This window comes from Mercenaria mercenaria, chromosome 18 (assembly GCF_021730395.1).
Source record: "Mercenaria mercenaria strain notata chromosome 18, MADL_Memer_1, whole genome shotgun sequence".
NCBI classification, from domain to species: domain Eukaryota; kingdom Metazoa; phylum Mollusca; class Bivalvia; order Venerida; family Veneridae; genus Mercenaria; species Mercenaria mercenaria.
The window spans coordinates 6,780,475-6,800,139 of record NC_069378.1 but is presented as its reverse complement, the minus strand read 5'-3'; the positions used below and the strand labels follow the sequence as shown (position 1 = coordinate 6,800,139).

General features: G+C 35.6%; 2 protein-coding genes across 2 annotated transcripts; one reads left to right on the top strand and one right to left on the bottom strand.

Moving 5' to 3' along the window:
* Positions 1–1,131: 1,131 nt before the first annotated feature.
* Positions 1,132–7,198, top strand: LOC123539443 (heavy metal-binding protein HIP-like). The gene is made up of 2 exons (XM_053529392.1): positions 1,132–1,566; positions 6,379–7,198. The coding sequence occupies exons 1-2, from the start codon at positions 1,167–1,169 to the stop codon at positions 6,795–6,797; spliced, it is 819 nt and encodes a 272-aa protein (XP_053385367.1). The 5' UTR covers positions 1,132–1,166; the 3' UTR covers positions 6,798–7,198.
* Positions 7,199–7,251: 53 nt separating this feature from the next.
* LOC128550423 (vacuolar protein sorting-associated protein 8 homolog) lies at positions 7,252–14,418 on the bottom strand. The gene is made up of 5 exons (XM_053529393.1): positions 14,341–14,418; positions 13,625–13,788; positions 11,704–11,876; positions 10,935–11,130; positions 7,252–8,013 (listed from the first exon to the last, which is right to left on the bottom strand). The coding sequence occupies exons 1-5, from the start codon at positions 14,390–14,392 to the stop codon at positions 7,891–7,893; spliced, it is 708 nt and encodes a 235-aa protein (XP_053385368.1). The 5' UTR covers positions 14,393–14,418; the 3' UTR covers positions 7,252–7,890.
* Positions 14,419–19,665: the final 5,247 nt, after the last annotated feature.

Here is a 19,665-nt window from a genome sequence, read left to right as displayed (position 1 = left end):
GTTGTGTTCCAAATGTCAGGGGAGGTAACTAGCAGAAATAGAAAAGACTTGACAATTTATGCCATTGATGTTGGTATATTTACATTAACATTGTATTTTGTAAAATCAGTAATCCTCCATGTTGTTTATAAATTATACATTTTGTAGAATACATTTAACACAGTTCACAACAATACCTCATATTGTATATAAAAAAGGTGCCAGTTGTTTTCCTTGTTTACCAGTAATCATACTGATTCCAGTCCAACCTTGGCACAGGAAAATTGTCAAACAGTCGTACCAGTAAGGGGAGGTAACACTGTGTTGGATTTTGATTCTGATCTGCCCTGTCATAAACTAAACTTCATACGTTTAGCCAAGTTTTAGTTTGGCCTCATCTAGCAATTACAATGCAGGTCTAATCAGTTGATGTCAATACATACAAAGGTGCATTTGTTCTGTTATGTGAAGTTACTTATGAACAAATGCTTTTCTATAAGTTTATGAATATTCAGGTTGGTTTTAAGTTGCACTGATACATGTTTATATCATTTGATGACTGTTCCAGCTTTCAGTGGTGTTGGAAGACCCTCGTTAGCACCTCCAGGTATTATATCAGGCATTGGTTGTCATCTTGGTACAACTGCACACATTTTATAAGCCAGAAGAAAGGCTTCCATCTTAATAAATAAGTTTGTGTCAGAAAAATCTAAATGTTTTTTAACAGTTTATAGGTTAAAGCCTCATAATGCCTTTGTTTAAAATGTGGCTGTCATTCCTTTGTTTTGAACATAAAATCGTTTATGTTCTTGGTAAATCCTACTTTCAATAGCTTTTTTCTCATATATTTGTCGTAAGTTTGAATACTTTATCAACATTGCAGAAATAATTACTGAATCCATTATTTTGATTACCTCCCTTTTTGGTTCAAACTGTATAAGTTCATGTGTAAAATTGAAAGTAGCACTTTTCTAACCATTAAATTACGCATATATTTTACAAATGGGCAGTTTCTTTGTCTGTTTCTAACATAAAATTTAAAGCCTTATGGAACTTTTAAGACTTGTTAAACATCCCTCACACACATGCTGTAGCAGGAAATAAAGCCAGATGGTGTATTTTCACACATTTCTATACTGATTCTGTCACGGAAAGGACGTAACGGCGTACAAAAGGAAAGCAAAAACATGCTGTATTGTAAATTTTTGTTTCTTTTCTTTCTCTTCCTTCGTGTAAATTCGGAAGAACCACACTGTTCAAAGTATGATTTTGAAGAGAAAGTGTTGGAGAAGATGGTTCGCATAGAATTTCAGATGGAGAGGATGAAATCGGAGATAGAACAATCTGTCAAGTTTGTTGAAAATAAGAAGACAGAGGTTGATGCTACACTGAAGAATATTGACCAGCAGTTGGAAGACTATAGTAACAATATTGAGAAGTTGGAAGCCCTTGGAACGAAAATATCGGATACACTGACTGCAAAGCAGCAGGAGCTTGAGAAGAACATTGATGAAAAAATGGCAAAGATTGAAAATAAGACATTAGAGACGCTCCAAGCAAAGATTCAAGAACTGCAAACTCTCAAAGGTAATACAAATTTCTGCTAGTAGACATTTCAACTGTTAGTAAAGCTATATTCCCTATAAATAAGTAAACTAATAACTATCAAAACAATACCAACGCAAGAATAATTTGTCTTATAACTTGATAAATACAGAGTTTGGTGTTTTATTTATTCACACACTTCTGAGCATAAATATATATTGAACAAAACAGCTAGCCCTCCATTTGCTCTTGCCAATATCCTATCAGTACATTTTGAGCACCCTAAAGTTTTTGGGAGCACTTCTGAGTCTGTCCATCCAAATTTGTGTCGTGCTTATCTCAAAAAGTATTTGACCCAGAGTCATCAAATTGTGCACCCAGTGTTTTAACAAGTATTTAACACAGACCAGAGTGATTGCTCTTATTAAAAATATGTCCGTCAGAATTTGTGTCGTGTATATCCCAAAATGTATCCGACACAGATTCATTAAACCTCACAGGATTGTCTTTTAACATGTGAAGTTGTGCACCTGGTGTTTTACTGTGAATTCATAAAGCTAGACCAGAGTTATGGCCTTTTACTTGGTAAAAAATATGTATAAAAAGGGCCTAAAAGTTTGTGTCACAGATATCTCGGAACGTATTAGACCTAGGATTATTTAAAGGCGCACGCCAGAGTCTCTGTATATGAAATGGGCGAGATTTTTCCCAATAACAGAATTTCTTCAAACTTTGGATATTGAAGGACAATCATCTAAGAAACAAAAGATCTGCAATAAAAGTCATAGATCACCAGTAGTGAAAAGAGTTATCTGCATTTGAAAATGGCATTTTTGGGGGAGTTTAATAAATCCAATGTGGAAAGTCATAAATGTAATATTATTTTTATCACCTGTTAGCTTTTCCTGAAACATCAAAATTTTAAATCAAAATCTAAATCACTATTATAAACAAGTCAATTTGACCAACGTCTCCTATAATATAAACAATGTCTTAGTCAAAGCTTTATAACATTTGTGCATTATAAATTTTATGTAATGTCTTTATTTCACTACCACGACGTGAAACGTGATAAAGTCTAAAAGTGCTTTAAAGTGTGTGCGTTACAGTGCTTTAAAGTTTGTGTGCATATGTCTTTAAAAAGTTTGGCCTATAGTCATGAAACTAGGTAAGAATATTACTTAGCATGTGAATTTGTGCACATAAGTTTTGTTTTGGATTTCACTATACAAGACCAGAGTTATGGCCCTTTACTTAGTCAAAAATGTGCATTAAAGGCATAAACGATTTTGTCCTATATATCTCAAAATTTGATCTAGAGTCATAAAACAGAGGATTGTTATGTATTGTGTGAAGTTGTGTACCTGGTGTTCTGTTTGGGATTTTACTCAGCCATGCCAGAGTTATGGTCCATGAAAAATACACATAAAATGCTTAAACGTTTGTGTTGCATACATCTTGAAAATATTTCACCTAGAGTCCTGAAACAATGTACAGTGACAGGAAGTGGGGGCACCAGTGTGCTATGGACACACATCTAGTTTTTTTAAAGTATACATACATTCATATCAACAAGTAGTTAATAACATAAAAATATTAAAAGTATTGAGTCGTGCAATGATACGATTTTTCTTTTCATTTTACTACCACACCCCATTTTATAAAAAGTTACTAAAGTACACATGAAGTAGTTTTAGAAAATGGTTGAATACAATTTAATACAGAGGTGTAGATTTGAATGATCACTCAAAAAAATGTTTAATAAGAAATCTACAGGATTTAGCACAACCAATGTTTGATCATGATATTTGTATGATATTTAAACATTATTTTTAAATCTGATCAAATATTATGGTTCTTTTGTGTCACAGCATGACCTTTGCCACATGTACACATGAAAATCGTGTTGTAATTCATGTAAATACAGACTCATTTAGTATGTAACAAACTTCAAATGTTAATGAACATGAAAGTCGTTTACAAACTCATGAAGTACCATTTCTTCAAAGTTGTCCAATTTTTAAAAAATTCAGCACATTTTTGCTCGACTGAAGAATAGTGAGAACTATTCTACTCACCAAGGTGTCAGCATCACTATCTTTGGCATCATATCTTATTATTACAAAATTATTAATTAACACATTACCTTGGCTAGTACATAGTATTATCCCCCTTGTCCCAGTAAAACCAGAGTTTTTCCCCTTGATTTTAATGGCTATAATTTAAAGATGTATTTTAGCTAGAAATCAGCAAACCTTGCATAATTATTAATTATCACATGACCTTTGCTAGCACATGGTATTATCCCCCTTGACCCAGTAAAACCAGAGTTCTACCCCTTGATTTGAATGCTTATAATTCAAAACATATTTTAGCTAGAACCAGCAAACCTCACATAATTATTAATTACTACATGACCTTTGTGCTCATATAGTATTATCTCCCTTGACCCAGTAAAACCAGAGTCTTTTTCCCTACATTTGTTTAAAAAGTTTGAAAATGCTTATAATTCAAAGGCAGTTTTTCCTCTTGTTTTGGTAAAAAAATTAAAATGCTTATAAACTGCATACACTTATTAATTAGCACATGACCTTTACTCACTTTTAGTAGTATCCCCCTTGACCCAGTACAATCATAGCTTTTCCCCTCGATTTTGTAATTTTTTTTATCTAAGTAACCTATTGATTGATCTTAATGAAATTTCACACAAATGTAGATCACAACAGGGTAATGGTGCATGCACATCTTTCCTCAGGATGACTTCAGTTAATGCTATACATAAATTTCCAAACAATAAAGTGACCAATTGATGGATCTTCATTAAACTTAATATAAATATAGTCCACTATAGAGCAGATATTTGGTAAAAAATAGAAACCAAAAACCATGTCTCATTATATATCATTTGTGCTCATTTGGAAATTAAATATCTTTAAAGTATAGAAACTGTTTCCACATTCACAAAAAAACAAACTATTTGGTGGCAGACATAAATTAACTGAATTTTGCTTGTTTATTAAAGTTTTGCACATTTTCTCAATAATTTCATTGAAAAAAAATGTCATTATTTCCGACACAGATGGTCAGTGGCATTGACTGTAGTTGTTAGTAAATGGGAACAATTACTGCCCATATTCAAAAAGTTGAACTGTTTGTGGGAAATTCTTTAAAAACAACACACAGAATTTCTAATGCATATCGTTGAATGACCAGTGTCAGTGACCTTGAGTCTAAATGAAGTCATTGAAAAAACCCACAAAAATGGCAGATTCTTTAATGAGTGATATAGGACCACCATGGCTTTCTTGTTAAGATATTGGCAAAATCACGATATTAGCAAAATCTTAAATGGGGAGTAGCTGTTTTGTTCAGTATATTTGTAATAGTACTTATCTGTTAATTGTTTTCATGACATGTTTTAATTTCTGTGAATTTACGAGGTTATTATAGAAATATTTGAGCACAGCTGTGTGAAAACCAATGTTACGGCTTTGTGACCAGTATGGATCCAGACCACACTGCACATTCGTAGTGTGGTCTGGCTCCATACTGATCTCTTATCAGAAGCATACAAGTGCTGAAATTGATAAACGAACAGATGGATGTGGACAGATCTGGATCCTTGCTGGTCATATAGCTCTTATGTTGATTATCGAATTAGACTGTGTTCAGATCCTGTGTTTTGTTCACAGGAGATAACTCCTGAGGCTATTCAAATTTTGTATACATGTATTTATGTCCTTTTTCTTCTAAAACATAGGATAATCAGAGCCGGGAGAGATCATTCAGAATATTTAAGTGAAATGATAAAAGGTATAGAAAAAAAAGATTATCTAATCGGTAGCCGGACTAATTTAGCAGTGCTCATTTAGACATGGGCATGAGACTTTATTAAATTCTGTTACAGCTCATTTTCAGTCAGCTTCAGGGTAAAGTAATATGCTCAGAATTGTTTGAAAAAGAAGGAATGTCATTTTGATACCCTGCTTCACTCTGTGTCAGCCAAATAAAGTTTTACACTTCCCGAGTTCATACGCTTATGCTGAGTCCACACTGCCATTAAAACATATCTGGCACGCGATTCAAAATTTTTAAGTACCTCAATTTGCAACTCACACTGCTTGTAAATTGTATTAGACAAACCTGTATTAAGCAGCCTGCAAAAGGAGCTGTACAATCTTGGTGCTAAAGGCAGTTTGCTGTTTTAAACAAGTTGAATGAAGTACAAAAAATCATTTTGAGAAATAAGGTGACTGGCTACTTAAAGCAAGTGCCTGCTTAATACAGGTGGCCACTAAGACAGGTTCAGCTGTATTTCAAGTACAACTGATATTTTACAGTAAACGCTTGGATGGCAAACATGATGTTTTTGATGGGGAGCATATCCTCAGACCATCTGTAAAATTTTCAACCCATCCTTTCAACTCATAATCCTTGATCCACCCCTGAAGATAATCAGATTTCTGTTCGGAAATAGAAATATTATACTAGCAGATGTTTCAAGATCTAGATATATTATATAATTTTATACTAAATGATAGTTTTATAAGTTTTATATTATCGAGTCCCAGGGAGATAATCTTGTGCAATGCATACACAGTTAAAATAGATTTCTGATATGAGTGACTTTATTAAAGTAATTTGAAAAATGTAACTTTCAAAAGTGTTGCTTTATTCTGTAATTTTCAAGAGAATCACTAGAAACTCTTGACTCAAGTTACTCCCCCTGGAAGGTACAGTAGATAGTTTTGACAATATTCATGAAGAGGATCATGAAGAGCTGTGCATGAATAAACAGTAAAAAGTCAGGTGTTTTTATTTTGTACTTTTAAATAGGCCCTTCTTTGGTTTTAGATGAAGCTGTAACACCAACAATAACTTTCAAGGCAAGGTTGAACTCTGACAGTGCTGCTCCTGCAGGACAGACTTTTGTGTTTCCTACTGTACTCTTCAATGAAGGAGATGCATACAGCTCCAGGACCGGCAAATTTACAGCAACCACCAGTGGAACATACTTGTTTACTGTGGTATTTTGTGTGATAATCAACAAAGCTTTGACCATCGGTCTTATGGTGGATGGTAGCAAGTATACTGTGGCAGCATTCTATGGAGATGCAAACTACGGGTGCTCAACTGCTGATACAGTGGCTGTTTTGACAGCTGGGCAGATGGTATGGGTAGAGGCATTATCTGGTAGTAGCTCTGGTACAATAATAGATCAAGATACAAGTTACAGATGGAACACATTTTCTGGAACATTAATTCATAAATAAACATCATATTGTGGATACACTCATCTTCAGTTGTTCTAGAGCATCCACTGAATGTGTAATAAATTTCAGAAAGCTTTAAGAAATGTATTAATCATATAATGACTATATATATATAAGATGCTCATATTCACTCAAGCATGGTATATGGAGGACATTTGTTTGTTTCAGTGAAGGACTGGAGTATCTTTTGAATGAACACTACATGAGGAAATGGCATTGCAATGGCATAATAAAAACTTAAAAACTTCATTTTCACTAGAGAAAATGATTTTGATCTTTACAAAACCTTTTTATTTTCTGTATTTTCATCGGATTACTGCGGTAAATTTTATACAATATCATGGTGTAACAATGTTAATATTGAACAAGATGAAGTACTTCTTTCAGATGTTTATAGGTTTATGTTATCTTGTATACTATTCTGTGACGACATACAGATCCTTTTAATTTTAGAGCTAAACTGTTCTTATATACATGTATATAGCATATTACTTTGTATTGCACTAGCCTATTTATATAAAATATTCACAATTACAACCAATTTTCAAAACTTGTTGTTATCGTATTACTTTAGTCTAGCTTTCCCCACATCTACCTCTACTTCACGTCTTAACAGATGTTACTATCCTGACAGTATCTTGTCACCATAGCAGCTTCCTTTATAAAGCAGTCTACACACCTCAAACACCTCTCTGAAAATGAGGACTTCTTTACCAAGTAGCCGTGTTCTTCCAGAGAAGTTACCATGCCACTTAACCGCTAAACACTGACAAAATAGTTGCCGTGCCAAATTCTCATTCTCTCTTAAACTTTGTTTGTTCGAACTCAACGGAACAGGCAAATTTAGTTGGAGTTCTCCGCACTTTGAGCATTGGGACAATATACATTATACAGAAATTTTGTAGGGATGAGTTGGGCGAAGGGTGGCGCTCAAGTTATCCAAGCTCGAGCGAACAAAGTTCGACTGTACAACTTCAGTAAAAAGTTTGTAGTTTCAACAAAACTTTTTTTTTCATCACAACTCTTCGGCAACTTTTCAATAATACAGAAGCAGTTGCAATAGTTGCATCCTCTATCCTTGTCATTAATGATTCTAGTCAAATATTCTTGGTGCTGCCACGTTAAGTTGAAATTGTTCCTGTTGGAAAATACACGAGGTTGTGCGGCTCGTTCTTGCTGATGATTCTGATTTTGCATTTTCTGTCAGTATTCCCAGCTAAAAGTGAACAAAAGAAAGGATGTAAATATAACACAGATGTACATTTGGTGCTGGCAAAAATAAAACCGCACAAATAATTCTTACAAAAAACAAACTTTATCTAAAACCAAAATCATTAAATACAATGGGAAGCCTTCACGAAATTATCGACATATGATTTTACTGTCATTTTAAAGTATCAATAATTTGATTTGTTTGGCTTCAATGGTGCACCAATAAATTTGTAGGTAATCTGATGACTTCCAACTTTTTAAGGTTGAGGAAGAACCCTTTGCTCCTCCAGGCAATAATAACCCATTGGCCTTCCATTATTATATATCATAAGTCAGCTGGATAAATTGCTTACGTAAAAGAATTCTATAGCTAAAGAGAGGTTTCAATCCCACAGAGATGGTGGGCAAGTGATTTTAAGTTGGCAACCTTAACCACTATACCGCGGACACCCCCCACCCAAAACAAAAAAAAAAAAAAAATATTAGTGCTTCCATGTAAAAGTGACTATGGTCACTAGTTATAAAATTACTTTCCCAGTCACCGTTAGTTCAAGTCTTAATATGGTAAATTATTCCATTCATGGATGCTAGTAAGCTAAAGTTTTGAAGTTCTTTCCATCTGCCTGTCAATGCCTGAAAAAAATCTTTGGAAGGGCACCCGTGGTCCCCATATATGAATGATTTTGTTTATGTTTTTGTTCGGTTTAACATTGCACCGACACAATTATAGGTCATATGGCGACTTTCCAGCTTTGAGCTTTGATGGTGGAGGAAGTCCCCAGGTGTCCTTCCGTGCATTATTTCATCACAAGCGGGCACCTTGGTAGAACCACCGACATTCCATAAGCCAGCTGGATGGCTTCCTCACATGAAGAATTCAATGCCCTGATTGAGGCTCGAACAAAATCGGTGAAAAAGGCGTAACGATAAGGCATGACAACATGAATTCTTTGCACTTCATTAAATTATTATTCTTTCAAAAGAGGTTATCATAAAAAAATTAACACCTTTCTTCACAGTATACCATAATAGTCGCCTCGGTAGCCTAGAGGTAGAGCGTCCGCTTCGAGAGTGGGATGTCGTGGGTTTGATCCCCGGCCGCGTCATACCAAACCGTAAATATGGTACTAGCAGCTTCCTCGCTTGGCGCTCAGCATTAAGGGGATAGTGCTAGGACTGGTCAGCCCGGTGTCAGTATAATGTGACTGGGTGGGGTATCATGTCACGTGTCTATGGCGTGATATTCCAGTGAGGCAGCACTATAAAGTTGGGCATTGTGCTCACTGTTACAAGTAGACACCGTCGTTTATATGACTGAAAAATTGTTGAAAAAGACGTTAAACCCGCACACACACACACACACGCACGCACGCACGCACACACGCACGCACACACACACACACACACAATTTATTGTCGGGTCGCTTCAAGCAGTGAGCTTGATATAGTTGTCAAAATAGTGTGTTTATCCAATTTTGTCTGAACTGTACCTTTGACATGTATGGAGCAATCTTGTTTATATTTGGCATGAAGGTTTACCTCAGTTAGGAGACGTGTTGCATTCCTATCTTAAAGGTCAAAGTCAATTCTTGTCTAAGCAATAACTTCAATATTCATGGAGCATTTATTTCTCTCTGTGTGTGTGTAGGGGGGGGGGGGAGGCCGGGGGGGGGGGGGGGGGGGGGGGGGGGGGGGGGTTAACGTCTTTTTCAACAATTTTTCAGTCATATAGACGATGGTGTCTACTTGTAGCAGTGAGCACAATGCCCAACTTCATAGTGCTGCCTCACCGGAATATCATGCCGTAGACACGTGACATGATATCCCACCCAGCCACATTATACGAGGATTGTTCAAATATGAATGCATCTAGAATGTTATCTCGCTCAGTAATGCGACAATCACGAAGAAATTAAGATTATTTGGTAGATAAACATGTTAGCTTTACATTGATACCACACCCATTAAAATCCGTTCACTTTAGCTGTGTCTATCGCTCGCTAAACATTGCCTACTCGTGTATACTAATACAAAAATGGTTGGAAGAAGGTCAGCGTACGCCGTTGAAATACGGTCCTATGTTAAGAATCGTTGTATTCTTGGCATAGGGTGTAAAGACATTTTTGATGAAATATGTTCTGTTTATGGGCATAACGAAATGTCTTATTCGACAGTTATTCGTTGGTTTAAGAAATTCAAATGTGGGTTAGTTTCAACAGAAGATGCACCACATGTCTGTCGGTCGAAAACAGCAACGTCAGATGGTTGCTAGAGCAAAAGAAATAGTTGCTACTGATACAAGATACACCGCTAGGCAAATAGCTTGTATGGTTGGCATCTCATTAGGAGCAGCTCATACAATTCTGAAACGTAATTTGAAAATGAGAAAGATCTGTGCTAGATGGATTCTCCATCTGTTGACAGATTAGCAGAAAGAGGCACGCGTGCAATGCGCAAAATTGTTGCTTAAACAGTTTCCAAATTACAATGCACGGTCTTTCGCAAATGTCGTCACTGGTGACGAGACATTGGTTCACTTTTTTGAGCCCAAACGAAAGCTTCAGAACAAAATGTGGGCAACAAAGTCTGGCAAAAGACCATGCAATGCAAAGCGGACCATGAGTGTCAAGCATGGCGCAACCTCTTTTTATTTGGCAGAAATATTTCCCTCAATTAAACAGAGTATTGCCACAGAAGGGAAGTCCCTATCTCAATGGTCAAGAGCACAGTAAAGGGTCAAACGTGATATATTAGATCCTGAATGTGCTGTAACTCTGAATTGTAGGGCACTGGTTTTTAATTGGCTGAAATGTCTGAGTCACTGAGGTTATGTGACAACAAATAATGGGCCCGACATTGCTGCCATTTGGGCTTCAACATTTTAGTCCAAGCTTGGCCTTAAAGCCTACTTTTAAACCATCTTACCTCCTTAGCTTTTTCTGTTTTGAGACCCAACATCTGCGCTGTCTGTGGGTTTGAAAGATATCTATGAAATCGTGAGCACTGTGTCTGACCACGTTTGGTATGGCTACACAGGTAACAGACATAGGTATCCTCCCCAACTATACAATGGACAGATCCTATAGCTTGCAGGCAGGAACTATGATAGATATGGCTACATCTGGAATCATAGAATAAAATACATTATTTTGTAATAATGTATCAACTAAACAGTTTTGCAAAATATACCAGATCCAGACAGCAAATATTTGTCTTGTGTATATGTATGTAAAGCATCTTTGAACATGTTTATCAAGAGACCAGTAGGTTATCCTGGTAAACACAGCAAACATCTGATCAATTCAAAGGTTGTAAAGCTGACGCCTGGGTTAGGCAAATGTTCTCCAAGACAATACTATACATCTGAAGTTGTTAGTCTTCTGTATTTGATTGTATTAGATTCAGTACTCTCAGAAAACAAGCAAGCAATTCTATGAAACCAAAGAATACTAGTTATATTTTTGAAATGCCATTTTTATAAAACTAAATTACTAGTGTTAAATGAAAGAGAAATTTAACACGCCCATATAATCTTAAAGCTGCATGCCTACAGATTTTATTTAAATTTCTAAAAAAGTTTAGAAAATGCTTTCATTATTTTGTAAAAATAATGCATATTTTCCTATAGAGCAGTTTCTTTATCTAACATAAAATTTAAAGCCTTATGGAACTTTAATGACAGTGTATCATTTACCTGAAGACCATGACAAGTTCTATATCTGGCTGATTCATGATTTCTTCACATATTTTACACTGATCTCCACGTAGGATATATCCCTTCATTGCAGCATTTGTCAAACTTCTCAGCTGTAGACGGATATCATGGATGTCATGGTTGAGTAGGTTTTTACAGGTTATCATCAAGGTCTGAAATTAAACATGGATACAAGACAATATTTCTAAAACAAAAGATCTTAAAATGTATATAAAATGCATTTCTTATTGATATTTTAGTAACACAAATGCTCACAAAATTCTAAAATAATGCACATTAACCAACTTCATCAAATTAAACATCTGGAATACAGGAAAATGAACAACAGAACAGAATCCCTCCTGACACAATGCTTTGATGTTGTGACCTTGGACTTACAAATACCTATTTTTTTGTATAAACATGAAAACTAAATAAAATCTGTAAAAAGATCCTTTGGAAGCAAAGAATGCAACAGAGCAAAAAAATAGCAAACATGGTTTGATTGAGTCTGTTCATGAGAGGTAATAAAATATGCAACACCTCTCACGCCCCCTAGCACCGGTTTAAGTGGAACTATTACATATCAACTAAATGTACTCCATGATCCCAAAAGACCAGGAAATATAACAACACTGAATGCAACCTTGTGAAGCTATTGGTAAGTGTATTATGAATTTAGCCCACTTATAACAAATAAGAGGGTCATGATGACCCTGGATCTCTCACCTGAGTAATATGAGCTACATGTTTCAAATGTCAAAATGATAATAAAATATTAAGAAAGTCAGTAGGTCACATTCATGGTCAATGAAATTCAGTTTTACGATTTGTGTGCAAAACTGTGTATGTCATAAAAATTTCAAGGCTGTATCTTAAAATACAAGAAAGTAGGTCAGTAGGTCAAGATCACAGTCAAGTGACCTCATCTTACTTTGGGTCATCAGGTAACTATAATTAAACAGTCTTGGAAAAAGGATCAGATGATTTTTTAAGTATTTTTCCTATATAACTCATATAATAATTAAGTGACACCGGAGCGGAGCCTCTTTTAACCCCAGGAGCATAATTTGAACAATTTTGGTAGAGGACTGCTAGGCAATGCATCATGCCAAATATCAAAACCCTAGGTTGTGTGGTTTCAGACAAGAAGATTTTTAAAGTTTTTTCCTATATAAGTCTATATAAAACATGGAACCCCCATGGCAGGGTCTCTTTTCACCCCAGGGGTAAATTTTTAATAATTTTGGTTGAGGACCAAAAGGCTATGCCACAAACAAAATATCAAAGGCTTAAGTCTTGTGGTTTCAGACAAGAAGATTTTTAAACTTTTTTTCTTATAATGTAAGTCTATGTAAGTCTATGGACCCCCGGGGCGGAGCCATATTTGACCCTAGGGAAATAATTTGAACAATCTAATTAGAAGACCACTACATGATGCTACATACCAAATATCAAAGCCCTAGGCCGTGAGATTTTGTACAAGAAGATTTTCAAAGTTTTCCCTATATAAGTCTATACAAACTATGTGACCCCCGGGGCGGGGCCATATTTGACCCTAGAGGGATAATTTGAACAATCTTGGTAGAGAACCACTAGATGATGCTACACATCAGATATCAAAGCCATAGGCCCTGTGGTTTTGGTCAAAAAGTCTTTTAAAGTTTTTCCTTTCGGTTGCCATGCCAACCAGAGTTCTGCATGGAATTCAATTCTTTGAACACTTTTGAAAGGGGACCACATAAGGATCATTTCTGTGAAGTTTAGTGAAATTCTGCCTAGATGTTTTCAAGAAGAAGATTTTTTTAGAAAATGTTGACGGACACACGACACACGACGGACAACGGACATTGACCTGTCACAAAAGCTCACCATGAGCCTTTGGCTCAGGTGGGCTAAAAAGGCTGAACTTATACTACACCTTTTCATAATTATATGTTTCGAGCATTCCGAGAATGAGTTCTCTAATTTCTCCAAATTTTCCAGTATTGTATGCTGGATCCTGCATTATTTTTTGAAGTATAGCAGGTGGGGCTATGTATCCCATCATATTTTTTAATACATGATGTATCAGCTGTTTGAAATCTGAAAAAGAACCCCAGATATTTTAGACATTATTGTACACCTCTGAAAAACTGGCATTTCTTTTTCTTTCACAATGCAAGAAGCTTAATTTAGTGTCCACTGCATAAGTCAATAAGCTAATACAACAAAACCTTCTAAAATTAATGTACCTACTAGAATATCCTTGTTTTATTATATACCTATATAAATTCTATCAAAAACACTGCTTGTATTTAACAAGTAAATTTGAACAGGCAGAAAAAAATTCCATACTGTATATCACAGGCTTAAAACCTACTAAGAACCATGTGATTGACAGAAAATACTTGATGCCTACATAACAAGCTACAACCTGCTAAAATCTGAGAACCTATTAGAATACCCTTGTAGCTGATATCTCTGGCATCAAACTTGCTGCAAAACAATCTGACAGAATACCTTGTCAACTATATTACAGGTTCAAACCTACTAAAATCCATGTACCTGACGGCTAAATCATAGGGTTCAAACCTACTAAAATCCATGTACCTGAGGGCTATATCATAGGATTCAAACCTGCTAAAATCCATGTACCTGATAGAATATCCTTGTTGTCTATATCTTTAATTCTTCTCTGTGGAAACATGAGGGCATCTAATAATGGGAACCACAATCCTTGAAATTTAAACACATTGACAGTGTCATGTGACTTATCTTGGAGCATGAAAATATGTGGTATCCAAAATCATACGCTTATTAAAAATAATACTTGTATTAAGTAAACTAGTCATGAAATAATCCCTAGCATAGAAACTGACAATAGTTACATGATCCCTTATATCAATCGTCAGTCTAAAGTTTTTGCAATATGACCAGTCTGTAGTCATCAATGCCTATTTATGTGAAAACTTGAAAACAAAACTGAAAATCTATTTCTGATATCATATAGTACACTTACTGAATGGCTTTCTGGTCAATAGTCAAGGATTATTGATCAGTAAGCCATTCAATAAATGTGTGCTATGATGAGCTTTCTCTCACTTTTTTTAATGGTTCAACCTTCAGAAGTGTCAAATTCTTCCATTGAGAAGACCTCCGGCTTGCTTGTGGACAGTTGGTAATTTTACTCTGGTGTCTACCTTTGTCTGGAATAAAATGAAGTAAAGGTCATTCTCAGTCATATTGAAAAAGTTATTACTTTAAATCTTAGCAGAGTATTAATATGATAAAATAAACATGCTGTAAGTTCTTACCCCCGTCGTTTATATGACTGAAAAATTGTTGGAAAAGACATTAAACCCGATCACAAACAGTTCTTACCTCCCTTGATGCCTCATCCATTTTCTCAGAGTTCCTCTGATATAACTGTACTATCATTAATAACACTGTCTGAACTTAACCAAACTGTGTCTGTACATGTGAAAGCAAGCATACATTGTCTGTTACATAATGAACAAGAGCACGGCAATGCGGAGCAATATACGCCCGAAGGTATGACATCTGACCCATTAGTGTGACCTTGACCTTGAAGCGAGTCATCCGAAACATGCGCTCTGCATGTCGTCTCGATGTGGTTAACATTTGTGCCAAGTTTCTTTAAAATCCTTCAAGCAGTTCAATAGTTACAGAGCGGACACGAAACAAAGTCATAGAACATTTGACCCCTAAGTGTGACCTTGACCTTGAAGTGAGCCATCCAAAACATACTCTCTGCAAATCGTCTAGATGTGTTGAACATTTGTGCCAAGATTCTTTAAAATCCTTCAAGCAGTTCAAGAGTTACACAGCGGACACGAAACAAAGTCATATGACCTTTGACCCCTAAGTGTGACCTTGACCTTGATCTTGAAGTGAGCCATCTAAAACATGCGCTTTGCACGTCATTTCGTTGTGGTAAACATTTGTGTCAAGTTCTCTCGAAATCCTTCAAGGGGTTCAAGAGTTACAGAGCAGACACGAAATTGCTAATGGACGGCCGGACGGACAGACGGATGGACAGACGGACACCGGCGTCATAACATAATATGTCCCTTCGGGCGAATAATAAAAAGTCATTTTTTCTAATTCATTTAGTTCTGTACATACTAATGTCTCATGATTTTTAATCTTGTAAGAAAGATTTAAGTTAACTTGATTACATTTAGGCACATTGAAGATAGAAAACTTACAGCTAGGTCGTGTCATGTCAATGACTGATTTCCAAGAAACTTTCTCTTACAAATTTATAGCCACTGAGCAAAGAAATAAACTGCTGGACACATATTCAACAGTTTTAAGGTAGGTCTTCACATTCAGATAAAAAATTACCACAATGTACAATTTCATAAAACCCTGATTTTTCAAATTTTCAGAATTATACTTTAACAAACGACTACATTTGAAAACGTGCATGCCCCCATACTGTTTCATTTGAATCAAAGAGGTAACTGACGTTTATTGTCCCATTGTCACATCAATGTTTAGGTCTGAGACAGTATTCATAAAAAATGTTCTTTATCTATTGTAACAATAATCAGTTCAAATACGAATAATATAAAACTGAATAAAGGGAGATAACTGAGAAAATAACTCTGGTGGAGTTATGGTTCATGTATATTGCTTTCTTTAAATGTCTTCTATCATTGTGTGCAATTTGCATACATTCCCTACAGTGATTTTAGAGTTATGTCCTGGACAAGAACATTCAATAAAGGCAGATAACTCCAAAAGGAAGGATACAGTTATGGTTCGTGCACACACCATATCATCATGTTGTGCTGATCATTGGTGCCAATTTTTTTGAAATCAATCTATTGGTTACAGACCGGACCGGAAATACAACAAAATTCATGATAAAAAAGTTTGTTTTTAAATTTTAGCTCTGGTGTCCCCTAAAAGGGACCAAACAGAACCATTACATTGATACTACAGACCAAGTTTTTTCTATTTTTAGCTCAGAAGGCCCCTAAAAGGGGCCAAGGTGAACAATTTTAACAAACTTGATAGAGGTCCATGCCAGGAAGCTATTGACCAGGTTTGGTGAATTTCTGACCAGTAATTTTAGAGGAGAAGATGTTTAAGAAAAATCTGTTGACGCAGGACGATAGACGACGGACGCCAGACATCAGAGTATCCACCTATACTAATAGCTCACCCTGAACAAAGTTCAGGTGAGCTAAAAACGTAAGAGGGACTGATTTAAAGTTCTTGTATGCAACACATCATCATGTCATACTGATCATTTGTGTCAAGTCTCTTAGAAATACATACATAAATGACAAAGACAACAGTCCAGATACGAAACCAGGACGAATGAACAGATGGACAGACACTGCAATCACTACATAAAAATTTGGCAAATAAAAAAAGATATTATCATGCGTGGATTTTAATGAAATTTCTCACAGTCGTAAATAAACATATGAGCCGCGCCATGAGAAAACCAACATAGTGGGTTTGCGACCAGCATGGATCCAGACCAGCCTGCGCACTCGCGCAGTCTGGTCAGGATCCATGCTGTTCGCTAACGGTTTCTCTAATTGCAGTAGGCTTTAAAAGCGAACAGGTCGCAAACCCACTATGTTGGTTTTCTCATGGCGCGGCTCATATAGACTATAATATCGTGAAATAAAATTTATTGGTCTGTTTGCTTGTTTCTGAGATATTTGCCCATGATTAAAGAGATCAGCATATTTCAAGCTGATTTTAAGACACAATCTGGAATTATCTATCATGTCGAATCTTTTAATATCGTATTTTGTCTTTAGAAAGATACTGACGGGTTGCCGTTAGTTCATAAAATAATTTTCGGCATACAGAATCTGAGCTTCGTTCTAAGTTATCCGGATCACTAATGTTACGCCATTACTTCCTGTTCTTAAGCGTGCAGAACAACCTTAAGTCTGAAACTGAAAAGGCTTAATTTTCATTATGATCTGTCATTGTTAGATTATAAAAACTGCAATGAATTTTTTGCTTGAACGTGCTTCCTGCATCTACAGACAGCTAAGCAAAACTTCATCAATATAAATTTGTCATAAACAGAGTAAAGGCAAGCTGAATATTTTCCGTCCTTCAGTCTTAGTTTCAGACATTAAGGTAGCAGATCCCGTATTGACAATCACCAAATAAGGTATTCACCGTACGTGATTTCAGCATTATCCGGTTTAAACGAAAAAAGCGGAAAGCCTTCTGCACATTTAGCTTCATTGATGTCCGAAGAATGAAGGATTGCCTAACAAAAAATGCATAATCACATGGACATTGCCAAGTGTCATTACAGGTCCACTACCTTAAACGTTGATGAATATGGGCCCAGGTGTGACCTACTTGACACATGTACAAGGGTCGTTCATAAAACACATAGACTGATGCCATAACCTAAAAACTAGCAAACAAAGAAGTGTTAAATGTGTATCATTTTGGAACAATAATGCATGTGCTAAAATGTACCTAATTGGAATATGTTTCCTTGCATTATATATGTTTTGTGGAAGTTTGTTTAAGGAGTACACATACCGGCCCATGTTAGCAACGTCTCTGTTACATCAACTTAGTTTCCAGTATTGTTCATAATCATTTTTATTATTCATATATATCATAAAGATATACTTAAAAATTTCTTCCATTAAATCAGTGTATTATTTGAAGAATAAAAATATTCATTTTTAACACGATATCAATCTTTGTTGACGTAAAACGTACATGCAACTGAAGCATATAGATATTTGACGTTTTTTGACATTTATTTCGCTAGCAGACATGTGATTGGTTATAACGGTATCAATTAAACTTCATGTATATTGCAATATGAACAAAGTTGAACAGCCAGTCTACATTACTATTGAACATCCCTAGTAGTCCATAAAAGAAAACATGGCTATTTAATTAACCCTTGCCCCTCTAAACTTCTATAATGAACTTGTCCATCTTTGAATTTGGACAGTACCATTAGCTGTAAAGTTGTAAAATGGGGTACATACCAAAAAGATACTGACTGAATGGTCGCAAAGGCAGAATCAGTTGTGTCCAGCATGATCAGGGTTAATAACACTGTTGTTTAGACGTTGTGAAATCTTGTCCTCTTTCTGAATGATTTACCTTTTCCATCATCAGATTTGCTCAGCAAACATTCTGTCAGCTTCTTTAATTTTACTTTCAAACTCTGTAAGATAAATACATGTCATAAAATTGTATGTACAATATCAAAAGAGTAAAAAAGAAATTTACATACACTTTTTAGCTTTTTTATAGCAAGGAAATAAACCGCATTATTAAGATTATATTTGTGTTAGGACACGGCTGCCAACACTTAAAGTCTGTAACATTGTAAATGATTCAATGAACAGAATTTTTCAGAATATTTTAGCCACACATGCAATACTTATTACATGGTGCTACTGTTTTCATGTAAGTCTAGAGAAGAGTTTTTATTTTCAAGTTCTATTCTACCATAAAATACCATATCATAATTTTCACGTTCAGTGTGTGTCATACATATATTCAAGGTCAAGTAGCCAAGGTTAGGTGAGCGACTTAAAGCCACTATGACCCTCTTGTTTAAAAGAAATTAGAAAAAGTAAGAGAAATAGATCAAAATGTTTTATATCGGAAGACATGGGCATTCACTCTGTCCTACATGGACATGAATACATAGTGCTGTTTCTAGAGGTTGATCAGATAATAATGTGTGTAAGACAAAATAAGAAAACCAGTTCACAAACTGTGTTCTCTCTTTGTCTTAGTAATTGAAAGGTTGTTCAAAGTGAACAATATGTAACGAAGATGCATTGTATTGTTTACAGATAGCAAGAACTGATATATTTAAAGAACTGTGTAAGTAAGCACATGGGTATAACTGCTGACAGTGATTGTTTCTTTTCTTCTTTTTTTCAGGAATGAAAATCCTAACCTTTTGATAGGAAGCTTTGCTACCAAGGC

What these genes read in the sequence shown, in the direction of transcription:
- LOC128550423 (XM_053529393.1), bottom strand. Translation starts at nt 14,392, where the DNA reads ATGTTTCCACAGAGAAGAATTAAAGATATAGACAACAAGGATATTCTA. An exon ending in CAACAAGGATATTCTATCAG is followed by an intron (nt 13,789 to 14,340) that starts GTACATGGATTT and finishes GTTCTTTTTCAG; the next exon opens with ATTTCAAACAGCTGATACAT. An exon ending in AAACAGAAAAAGCTAAGGAG is followed by an intron (nt 8,014 to 10,934) that starts GTAAGATGGTTT and finishes GTTCACTTTTAG; the next exon opens with CTGGGAATACTGACAGAAAA.
- LOC123539443 (XM_053529392.1), top strand. Translation starts at nt 1,167, where the DNA reads ATGCTGTATTGTAAATTTTTGTTTCTTTTCTTTCTCTTCCTTCGTGTA. An exon ending in AGAACTGCAAACTCTCAAAG is followed by an intron (nt 1,567 to 6,378) that starts GTAATACAAATT and finishes CTTTGGTTTTAG; the next exon opens with ATGAAGCTGTAACACCAACA.